The sequence below is a fragment of the Natrix helvetica genome, assembly GCF_964273705.1.
Source record: "Natrix helvetica genome assembly, chromosome: Z".
In the NCBI taxonomy this organism is placed as follows: Eukaryota; Metazoa; Chordata; class Lepidosauria; order Squamata; family Natricidae; genus Natrix; species Natrix helvetica.
In genome coordinates, this window is record NC_138554.1 from 114,716,383 (window position 1) to 114,729,115 (window position 12,733).

General features: G+C 39.2%; 1 protein-coding gene across 2 annotated transcripts in view; it reads right to left on the reverse strand.

Moving 5' to 3' along the window:
* The window catches only part of STAM (signal transducing adaptor molecule), a 36,444-nt gene extending 24,480 nt beyond the window's left edge, over positions 1-11,964 (reverse strand). The window contains exons 1-2 of one of the 2 annotated variants that reach the window (XM_081971315.1): positions 11,649-11,964; positions 5,340-5,424 (exon numbers count right to left, since the gene is read on the reverse strand). In XM_081971315.1, the coding sequence (XP_081827441.1) occupies positions 5,340-5,424; positions 11,649-11,688 (125 nt within the window). In that variant the 5' untranslated portion in view covers positions 11,689-11,964. The remainder of the gene's footprint in view (positions 1-5,339; positions 5,425-11,648) is intronic. The other variant, XM_081971314.1, reaches the window with a different exon arrangement.
* Between the last annotated feature and the right edge of the window lie 769 nt (positions 11,965-12,733).

Genomic DNA, 12,733 nt, shown 5'->3' on the forward strand with positions numbered 1-12,733 from the left:
TACTTCCTCTGCTTGGTTGGGTGGCCTGTAGTATAGACCTATGGCAATGTAGTTCCCCCCCAACCTTTAATATTGACCCAAATGCATTCAAGCATTGGTGGGTTGCAGGCGGTACGCCCCGGTACAGGCATACCGGATCCTGTCCGGAGCACCGGGTACCGTTCTGGTACGGTGCTCCGGAGGGCCCACCCGCCTGCCCAAACTCCTTACCTGTGCTTTAAGCCTTTAGTGCTTCCACACACACACATGGTGTGTACGGCACCTGCACGAACCTCCGCCGAGCAGCTGGAGCATCGCAGAGGCTTGCGGAAGCGTCGCAGGCAAGTATGATGCAGGCACTGCGCGCATGTGCGTGCACCGCACATGTCTATGTGGGTGACACCAGGGCCGTTCCAACCGTATCGTTTGGAACAGAATCCAGAACCCACCACTGCATTCAAGATAGTTCTCATCATTGTTGTGCTCTATTTCTTTAGAGATGTAGTTATTTCTTATATATAGCACAACTCCACCTCCTCTTTTATTTGGTCTATTTCTTTTAAATAATTTAAATCCTTCTCGCTGTATGTTCCAATTGTGGGTTTCATCCCACCAAGTTTCTGTAATGGCAACAATATCATATCTGCCCTCATTTACTTGAATTTCTAATTCACCCTGTTTATTCCTCATACTCTATGCATTGGTGTATAGGCATTTGAGTCCATTTTGATGGACTCTGTGTTTACTGTCTACATAACCTGTGTTTACTGTCTACATAACCTGTGTTATGCCTGACTGCCCCTTTTTCTTGCCACTTGTATGATTCGTGCACATGGTATGGCACTCACTATTAAATGCTTGATTTTGCTTGACAGCAGGACTGATAATCTTACCCGCACAAACATCTATGTTACATGCACTGATAACCCTGTGAGTTTTAGGTTGCTGGGGACAGAAAGGTTCTGTATCAATTAATTCTCTGTCTCCGTTGTTCAGTTTAAATGTTTATCCAGAAAATCTGTGAATTTAATGCCAAGTAACTCAGTCCCTTTCTTGGATGGGTGCAAACCATCTCTTTTGTACAGTTTTTCATTGGACCAGCTTCAGACATCATGACTAATAAAACCAAAGTCTTCCCTTTACACCACTCCTTTAGCCACACATTAAACTCTGCTACACGCTGGCCCTTCTCTTTTTGTTCCTTATATACTGATATAATCTCTGAGAAAAGCCTACAACCTATACTACTAAGTTCATACCCCAAGCTCTGGAAATCATTCTGCACAGAAAGTACATCTTTTTGGGACAGATCATTTGTGCCAAGATGTATAATAGCATCAACATCACAGTCCTTACTTGCATTCTTGACTATCTTAGGAATACACCTCTTGGCAATAGCACCTGGCAGACACCTGATCTCTTTCAAAACCTCCATATCCTTTCCTAAATTTACATCCCTTATCATTGAATTACCAACCAGAAGGTGACTTCTCTTTCTGGATACTTTGCTCTTCTTGTGCGACGGATGTGTGATACCTGATTCACACTTTTGCCTTTCCAAAGTAAGTTCTTTGTTTTGGACCATGATCCCCTGCTTATTTGAGTCATTATTATCACAGCTACCTTGACCTATCACTTTAGTGTCCCCATTAAGGTCAGCAAAGGCGCTATATCTGTCATGCTGGGACACAGCAAAAGCTTTGTGTTTATGGTTCACATATCTCACCCTGCCAGATCCCACAGTTGTCCAGACTGCTCTTCTCTTGTGGGATCTTTGCGGTAGAGGGGACTGGTAGCCTGGCATCTCCATAGAGTGGAATGGCCAAATTGGGCACCTAATTTTAGCTTGGAGAACCAGATTCAAGATTCTGGTAATGTGTCTATGTAGTCTAGTAATTTGTTTACAAGGGTGACAGTATCCAAATTTGAAAAGAGTTCTGCGAAAGACAGGTGCAAAACAACTATTATATTGAACTAAGCCGGTCATTTTGAAATAAAATAAAATCACAGTCTCAAGCGCACTAACCCAGAATGTATTATTGCTATTTTTTGGTTTATAGATATATGATTTGTGCGCCGTTAGGTTTATAGATATATTATTTGTCCGCCATTATGTATATAATATTGAATATCTACTACTTCAGGTTATGCTGCAGATGTTGGTGAAGTGCTAATCCTATATCTATAACTCTCTCTATATCATCTATCTATCTTTCATCTATCTATCTATCATCTATCTATCTATCATCTATCTATCTATCATCTATCTATCATCTATCTATCTATCTATCTATCATCTATCTATCTATCTATCTATCTATCTATCTATCTATCTATCTATCATCTATCTATCATCTATAATCGGATTAGCACTTCAACAGCATCTGCAGCATAACCCGAAGTAGTAGCTGTTCAATTGAATACCATCAATGCACAGTTAATGCCTCACCCTAAAACAGCATATGACATCTTCCAAATGTCTTATGGATGCTGATTTGTAGTGGGGAGAAACAGAGTCCTGTTGCAACAGACAGGAACACCCAGTAATAGAACTGCTTCTTTTCTACCACTGTTGACTGCAATTGCCTTTATTAAGGTAGAAGTGAACCACTGCAGAAAAGTTCCTCCAACTCCCAACCCCCCGAGGTGGTCCAATACGATAGCAGTGCTGTCAATATCAAAGGCTGCTGAGAGATGTCTGGATGAATGGGGTTATAATTCCCACCATCTAGAACCCAAACGCAGCCCATCTACCAGAAAGCAATGTTGTTTTGGTTCTGAATGCAGATTTGAAGGAATCCAAATGATCTGCTTCACCTGAAATTCAAACGAATCCCAAGCAACATCTCAAAATTCTGTCCAAGAGGTATTTAACTTGAGTGAATATGAGAAAATCTATTGGGGGGGGGGGGGGAGCACTAACAAATATATCATAATAAATAGTGAAAGAGCCTTGGAAAAAAGGCCTGAAATGACCAGCAACTGCCTTGCAGGCTATAGGATAAGACTGGATATGCTTTGTCAGCAGTGGAAGAAAGACCACAAAAGTCAGTGGATTCAGCAGGTTTGTGGAATGCAAGATGTCAGGGCAACTGGGGCTTTGCACTATTATATTATGTGGCTAACTGTAGTCTGAGGCTTGAGGCAGCATTTCTCAGATACAGTGGCAACAATAAGGATGAATTAAGAGGCTTGGGTCAGAGGAAGCTGCTGAAGGTCCTGAGCTTCCTCTTTAGTCCCAGCCACTGTGCTGCCAAGTGTTTCTGTGCAAGGCAGCCAAAAGGGCAGGAAGGCGGGGTGGGAGATAGGAAGGTGGGAGAATTGAAGCACCATTGCAGCTGTAAGGGCAAGTGCCTGGATTTTGATCACATGATCTTAAGGATGCTGCAACAGTCATAACTTTGGGCATGGGTTACAAGTCCATTTTTTAGCAGCCGTGTAACATCAAGCAGTCATAAGCCAAGTACTCCCTGTACAGACTTCTACTCTGTATATTCAGGGTAGTCTGATGGAATATACAGCAAAAAGGGAGAGGGGTTGTCTGCCATAACACTGCAGCTTTCCAAAAAGAAACAGCACATTCTAGAGGAGGGGCAAGGCAAGAGACTGTTCCATCCTGAACAAAATGGGGGAGGAGGAAAAGATTCAGGGTACCATATCCTGGAATGTCCCAGGTATATAAGGTTAGACGATTATTAACTTTAGTACAGCAAGATTCCGTCTGTTAAGGGTAAGCAAATAAAGAACTGAGATTATGTTAACATGTAGTATCACTTTGGTATAGATGCTGAAACCTAGAGTTTGTGAGTTCTCGTCCTTTAAGCATGAAAGCTGGCTGGAGGAGTTTGGACCAACAATTCTGTCTCAGCCTTACCCACTTCACAGGACTGTTGTTGTGGAGAAAATAGGAGACAGAAATATTAGCTATGTTCATATACATATAAACACAAACAGGTATAATCAAAATGTAATAATAATATAGAAATGTAGTATTTTTCATCAAGTATCAATATTTAGCTGAGGGGAACTATAGTATAATTATACTGCATATGGATTATCTTTATTTGGTGGTCTCTATCTTTGTAAATTGCTGCATCATTCTATTACTCCTTATTATGAAATGTAAGCCAAATAATATGATCATTTCACATTCTATGGAATGGCAATCTTGTCATATTCCAGGCAGTAGTCTCCATTATACTTTCCACAAAAGTAATTAGAAGAAAAAACAATTTGGTAAAATAATTATGTTCTATTTTATATGAAAAAATGAAGGAAGGCATTTCATCAAATGAATATTTATCATTACAACCATATATTTTAAGATAGTATTAGAGAATAAGGCATATAATACAATATGTTAGTTCAGATTTATTTTGTTATTTGTTGATAATCATTTCATTCTGCTTTTCTACTACTTAATTGAAACTTATTTAAGTAAACAATTGATTCAATTTCACTTAATAATTTAAAAGTCTTATTTGAAAAGCTGAATTTTAATTTTGCTTAGTTTTATTTTGCTTGACTCGGTAGGTCTGAATGTACCGAAAGTGCATAGCAACATTGAATCATAACAACACTGAATCACACAAAAGAATCTTTAAGCAGAAGTAATATACAGCATATCAACAAATGCCTCAGTATTACAGCCTTGTAATAGTAACTACAATGTTACAGAAAAGCATTGTAAATAATCCATCAAGCAGTCATAAAAGATAAATGTACCAAGATATATATGCTAAATTATACATTATACAGGACAATGAAGTAAAAGAACAAATTATAACACTTACATATCAAACAATTCTATTAAAATAAACTGTTTATTTTTAATCTGATTTCCAAAATGTTATTAAGAGGATTGGGTACTTTTATAAAAACAGAATTAAAAGTAATTTTATTTTATTTGATACAATTTTATACATCAGGTAAAAATATTTTAGCAGCCCACCAGAAAAAACAATACCAAACTGCACCTTGATTATGATAATTAGATGCCAACTCTTAGAATTCAACTCTTAAAAGATCAGTCAGTACTTTGGAAACACTTAATTTGAAAATAACAAACAATTCATCTTATTTACAAGATCAACTGCAATTTGAAGAGTACATGAATATTATAATAAATGAAAGATACAATTATGGACTATCTAATGTAGGCTTTAATAAAATATTATATTATTAGCATACACAATTCTGCTAAATGCATTCTTAAATTTACTATCCTTCTACAAAAAAAGCTAAAACTATAAATAATTTGCAAGCGTGGGCATTACCACAAAGGGTGCCTTACACATTTTAGACGTCTAGGCTCTTCATTTCAAATGTTGCCAAATTAATTCAAACAAGATAGTACTTACCCAGTCCGTGATTGACCAACTTTATCACAGATATCTAAGATGAGTCCCCAGTCTTCAGCAGTATTCATTTCACTGGTTGCTTTCTCTTAACAAAGAGAGAAGTGAAGTATGAATAAAAAATTAGTACCAAAATTTGTGCTGAATTACGTACCATAAGTTTTAAGTGGATATAAAGCATTATATTGTTAAAAGATTATAAAGTTTTCTTTTAAGCAAGCATACCAATTTTTTACTATTTTAAGATATATTTGTAATGTGAACATATTTAACAGCAGAATTTCATTACTGAAAACATTAACACATTGCTTCATCAAGTTAACACATTTATGCTACAGCTATTGCTGTATATCTTACAAGCCAGTAATAATTTGTTTCTCAGTGCATGCTCTATATTTTCTTTTAAACATAATTTAGAACTATTCATAATTTTTGACTTCTACATTTAAGCTAGGAAAAACACAAAAAGTGGGTCAGTTAAAGTCTTTAGTTCACAGAAATAATGGAAAATATATGGCAATAGTTGTGAGTGCCCTGTAGTTCTTGCCACTGCTATCTTTGCCATCTGTTGTAATCATGCTTAATTATACGGTCTAAATACAAAGCCTGACAATTTAAGCTTACATGTCATGCTGAGCTTGCCAATCATTCCCATAATACAACACACCTTTTTGCCCCCCCCCCCCCAATCCCCAGCAGCACTCTATAAGCCTCCATAAGGCTATGCATGCAATTTTTTTGACGAAAAACGGGCTGTTTTTTGCTTCTTTTTGCCCCACCCTCACCCCAGGAGCACTCTGCAAGCGCCCCCCCCCCAGGCTATTCATGCCTCTCTTTTGGGGGGGGGAACCGAGCCCATTTTCGCGAAAAACAGGCCAGTTTTGGGAGGTTTGCAGAGTGCAAAAAAATTTTTTTTCCTTTCGGAAAGCTCTTTGGTTAGAGTGATTGATGAGAATTAGATTGATCAAGTGCTGTGCCAGCAGAAACAAGTCTTAGGTGCTGCAGAGTGTCAGTGATTTCTTTCTCCAGCACATGGATAAATACACCTGGAAACATCTGCCTACCTACTCTCTCTCTCGCCGTACCTACCGACCTACTGTATTTCTGTCTCTCTCTTTCTCTCTCTCTCTACCTATTCTCTCTCTCCCTACCTATCTACTGTATTTCTCTCTCTTTCAATTTCTCTCTCTATCCCTCTACCTACCTACCTACCCCCCTTCTCTCCCTACCTACCTACTGTATTTCTCTCTCTCTCTCTCTCTCTCCCCCTTTATCTACCTACCTACTACTTTCTCTCCCTACCCACCTACTGTATTTCTCTCTCTTTCTCTTCCTCTATCTACCTACCTACTTTTTTAAAAATTTGCTTCTTCAAAACCTTGGTACGTCTTATACTCCGGTGCGTCTTATACTCTGAAATACAGTAAGTAAAGATGCTTTCTATCAAAGATAGAAAGATCAGCAACTTTATTTTTTGTTCCATATTTGACTTAGAACCTCAAAAATGAATCATTTAGCATTTACTCTGATAGTGCTGCAACTAATAAAGTGATGTTATTAGTATCAGCAATTCATATATGTCCTACATTAAAACTTAAAATTTAGAACTTATCTGCACCAGGAAATTGCATGTGCAAAATGTAATTCAAATTACTGGTATATACTGAAAAAAACCTTCACAATAATGGATCAAACACATTATATTAACTAAAATTTTATTTGTAAAATAGATTTGTTATAGTCATTTTGGTGTAGTGATTAAAGGTATCAGGGTGAAAACCAGGAGATTGTGAGTTTTAATCTTGTCTTAGTCACAAACATTTCGATTGTCTTGAGGCAATCACTCTCTCTCAGATCTAGGAAGAAGGCAATGGCAAATCACCTTCAAAAATCTTGCCAAGAAACTCCTTTTAGCATTCAGCCCTATAAAAACAGAGACAGAAATGTATGTTTCCCCGAAAATAAGACACGGTCTTATTTTCTTTTGACCTCAAAATCGGGCTTTTGAGCACATGCGCTAAAATAAGCCCTCCCCATAAAATAAAAACTTTGAAGTGCCTGTGTAGCCAGTCCCTGCCATTTCTTCACGGGGAGAAAGGCGGGGAACATGCCCCACATACACCTGCCATCCATGTGGAATGGTTTCGTGGAGGCCGCACTCACAAACCATAGCTACCAAGCCCTTCTCTTAATGGCGGTCACAAAAAGAGCAGCAGGACCAGCGACACGCCTCACAACTCCTCCTGACCTACAGGTAATGGTGCGATGGTTGCAGCAAGCCATCCCACCATTCACGAAGCAGCTGCTTCACCGTTGCTGCTCAGGCCGCAATCTCCAGCAACCATGGCCGTTTTTGTAGCTACAAAAGCGGCAGGAGGATCAACAATGTGCCCCACACATCGCTAGGCCTCCTTGTTGCTTCCCATGCAAACAGCATGAGGTAAAGCAAGGTGGGGGGAAAGGGGGATCCACGCACCCCACACGCACCTGACATCCACCCGGAACAGCCTTGTAGAGGCTGCTCCCACAAACCCTAGTTGCTGGGCCCCTTCTCTTAGTGACGGCTGCAAAAAGAGCAGCAGGCCCAGTGACACGCCTCGCGAGTCACACTCTTGCTAGCCTTAGCCCTGTCAACCTGTCCATTTCTGACTTCCAGTGGGCCTCTAGGGGGGCGAGAAAGCCATTTTTGCCCTCCCCAGGCTTCAGGAAAGCCTCCGGAGCCTAGGGGAAGGGGTGCATGCGCATGCACAGGGGGTCATGTGCGCATGCGCAGTTGGGTGGGGAATTGAGTGAGCATGCGGGGGGTGCAGTAGCGTGTGTGCGCGCAATTCTGGCACACCGTTCTAAAAAGGTTCACCATCACTGCAATAGAAGATGAGTTCAAATCCTGCCTTCACCATGAAAGGCAACTGTGTAACCTTCAGTAATTCCATCACTTTCTCTCAGCCCAACTCACTTCACAGGGTTGTTGTTGTGAGGAAAAGAAGAGATGGAAGGGTGAGTTGGATTTGTTCACCATCTTGAGTTATTTATAAAAATAATAAAAGTGGGATATAAAAAATTACTAAATATGTAAAGTCATAATACATAATCAGTCAGCATAATCCTGAAGGATACTGAGAGACAGAAAAAAATATACTGCATTTTCAATAAAAGTCGTTACATTACAATCAGAACTATTTATGTCCTTCATTTTAAAATACTTTAATGCTGTAAGAACCCTGTAAAATAATATGCCTGCAACTGTAAACATGGTAGCAGGAAAATATTAAAGTATGCCCATGGTTTGCTTATGCATGTATGAATACTCCATCTTAACCGATGAACAATGTCATTATTATTCCCTTATGAAAAGGCAAGTTATGCAAGCTATGAATATAAAAAAACATAGTTATTTTAAGTTGTACAGATAGTCCTCAATTTATAATACTTCATTTAGTGACCATTCAAAATTACAACGTGATTGAAAAAAGTGATGTGATAATTTTTCATACTTATGATTGTAGGAGCATCCTCATGATCATATGATCAAAATTCAGATGCTTGGCAACTGACTCAAATTTACAATAGTTGCCGTGTCCTAGGGTCGTGTGATCACATTCTGTGACCTTCTGACAAGCAAAGTCCATGGGGAAGCCTTAAAAGTGTGTTATTAACTTAACAACCTCAGTGATTCACTTAACAACTGTGGAAAGAAAAGTCATGAAGCAAAACTCATTTAACAAATGTCTTATTTCACAACAGAAATGTTGGGCTCAGTTCTAAGTCAAGGACTTCCTGTACAAAAATGGCCCCCCCCAATTTTTTTTTTAATGTGTACCTTACTTCAGCACTCCCAACCTTTCTGGCACCAAGGACCAATTTCAGAAGAAAAACTGCCTTTCACAGATTGGGGGAGAGGGGGGATTGCACACCACCTCGATCCTACACATGCGCAGGATACTTTGCTGGTTTGTCCAGCCCATGTGTGACCCAAAACCAAAAAGAGGTCATGGTCTGGTCTATGGGCTGGTGGTTGGGGCTTTTATTTGATTTCATGAAAGATGGGAAAATTGATGGAGAAATTTAAAGATGTGGAAATTCCGGTAGAAAAGCAGTATGTGGTTTGTTACTAGGAATAGTTTATTGAACTAAGTCATATACAGCTGTGTGTTTCTGCACATTATGTTATATGAAAATAAGAAATGGTTATGCCAGAAGAAACATAAAAGTTGTATGAGGTGGGAATGGGTGACTTGAGAAATATGTGTGGTGGATACAATTTAAAAAAATGAATGGATACTGAATAAATGTGAATAAACCACAAACTGAATGACCAATAAGAAAGACCTAAGTGATCTATTCACTTTGACAGAATGAATGAGGATTGAATAGCGAATGATATATTCAGGGAAAGTGAAAGGCTTAAGAGGAAGGGGGAAAACAGAAAAAAATTGTGGTTGGATGGAATTAATTAGCTTCTCAAGGTGAGAAGTTTAAAGAACAAAATACAGTTTATGAAGCAGTATATAGATGTGGTAATTATCTTTGCAAAAATAGAGATGTCAAGAGATCTAATAAAGATATTTAGCTATATCTCCTTCTCTTTTTCTTATTCTATGCCTTAAATCTTGAAATTTCAAATATTTAAACAGCTCATTATAGGAGGAAGTATATGGAGGTGATTTGAAAAGTTTACAAACAAAAGCCTATTCCTAAATTCTCTGTTGGAAAATCCCGATAGGAAAATAAAATGTAGATAAAAAAATATGATCTATTAACAAATTGCTTCCCTACTAGCTTGATAAAACAAGGCAGGGCTTGTCAAAACATTCATTGTGTCACTCCGAGAAGTCATCCTTGAATTTCTCAGTGAAGACTTTAATACAAATGAAGCATTTTCCTTTCATATATTGTTTCAGTTTACTACATATTAACTAATGCAGCCTTGTGACAAACATGTCACAAGTCCATATGAATCACTGATGACTGTGTAACTAATGAAGTTATAAACCAAATTAACTTCATTTCATATTTGTTAAATATCTTTCATGCTTTGTTGGCAACAAATTACAGTAGTCTGCATTTTCATTTTTCTACCTATCATATAACTTTAAATTTCAAGATTCTTAGTATTAAGCTTTATATGGAAAATAATTTTCAGAATCAATCTCTTGAGATATTTTGGCAATGTTGACCAAGGATATGTTGACCCAAAAGACTACTCTGTCTTAACCTCTGGACTCTCAGTTCACCTCTTTCTCTTGGAAAAAGAAGAGTTATTTAATAATTAATAATAAAAAAGCAAATCATTTACAGTATAACAATACAGTTGCACTGTATAAATTCTTATACCAAAAAGACTTTGGTGTTTTTTTCATAATAAAATATGAAATAATAAATATCCTTTTGGTTATAATATGCAATGATTTAATGTTAGCATAGGAGTGCTCCTCATAAATTTCAGGTTAAAATCTACTTCCAATCAGAGATGAAAATCTACCTAACGCAACAACTATTCCATTATTATAAGGCTTTCCTCATATTTGTTTACAACAGAAAACACCAGTAAGCCAATAAAACAGAAAACCACTAATATTGTATAATACTCAAGCATGATGCTGAGGTTGCATCAGCTTTAAATGTTCCTGAAAATGTAGTTAAAAGACTCAAGGGAATAACTAAAATAATATTATTTTAAAATTGTCCAAAGTACATGTCCATTTAATGTTTCTAAACTGAAGACCACACAGATCAAAATCCCATGTGGTATATGCCACTAAAATTAATTACTGGGGCTATTATTTGGAGGAAAATGGTTTATTTTGTAAACGTGGTTAATTTTGGATCATCCTCAACTTGCGGGGTGGGGGGGAGTTATAGCAAGACTCCAAACAACGTTATCCACACTAAGCGGGTTCATGTTATAAACGGTTTAAGGTAGAAAATAAAAGATAAAAGGGAACTTTCTCTTCACGTTTTTAGCTTTCCCCACTCCCGAGACCCCCGAAGCGGGGACGAAGGGGACAGAAGTTCATGATTCTGAAGGGCACCGCGTCAGGAAAAGGTTGGATGTAAAGACGGCTGGCCTAATTCAGGGGGACTCAACCCCGCTTTGCTCCAGTCCCCGGGGCAAAATCCAAGGCAGGGCAGTCTTCCGAGGAAGAGAAGAAAAAGCGGGGAGGGGGCCAGAAGGATGAAGCAGAGTCTCACAAAGACCCGGATGACGACAACATGAGGACCGAAGGGCGGCGGGGGGGGGGGGGGGAGAGGACCGCTCTGGACAGGGCCCAGGCTGCCGTGACGACAGGTGGGCCTCCCTCACCCACTCACCCACATCCTGATCGAAGGGGTTGCTGGTGAAGAGAGGCATCTTTCCCGGGTGGGCGAGCGGCTCAGCAAGGCGACTAACGCCCGCTTCTCCCCGATCTCGTGAGGTAGGATAGAAGACGGATGCCGACGACTGGACTCGACCGAAGGCACCGGCCACCCGAAGCGGACCAAGCTCCTCCCCGAACCCGCTCCACGCTCTCCTCCCGGAGCTCCCCCCTTTCTTTCGCCGCTTGGCGTTCCAGACGCCGCCTCCGTGGGAACCGGCCACGCAGTGCGTGTCGGGAGAGAGAAAGAGGTGTCTTCCACATTGCCTGCAGTCCGGCGTTTCAGCGGCCGAGAGGCTGAGGGGAGGGTGGGGGTGGTTTTACGCTATTGGACAGGTTCCTCCAAATTTCAAAATGAGTTGCATTGAGTGAATAGGGACACGCGGGTGAAGTAAAACATGTAATAATTTCAGGCTCGGTCAGGGCAAGAGCCGGTGGGCCTTCCAGTGAGGAACCCTCGGGCACAAAACCATAGAGATGGAAGAGCCATTTGGGCCAGGTTTTTGTTTTTAAAGCGTCAGCTGTAGATGAAGCTGAGAATGGAGTGCCTACGGACGAATTGTTCGAATAGATAAAAATTTAAATCAAATCTTTTTACTGTGTGTTAGGAGGGCCTTACTACCTGCTATATTCCTTCAAGTTCGGGGGAGGGGGGGCAAGTAGTTTATAAAGGCCATTATTATAAAGTAAATTAGACGGAATACTGTGCTATAATAGATTTCAATTATGAGAAGACGAGTTCCAATTGCCTATTAAGATAAATTTTGAATGAAATCAAAACCTTTTTTTTCAGCCATTAGCTCACAGAGCACTACAGTAACAACATATGAACCTGTAATTACTAATACATTAGTAATTAGTATTTAATAATAAATTAATAATTACTAATAATTCTAAAATCAATAAAATGCAATAGCAGTAACAACATTTTAATTTTTTAGAATTTTTATCCTGCCTTTCATATATGAACTCAGGGCAATAAGTAAACAGCTCCATCCTATAATGATAATCCTGACAGCTGGACTGAAAAAATGACTGGCT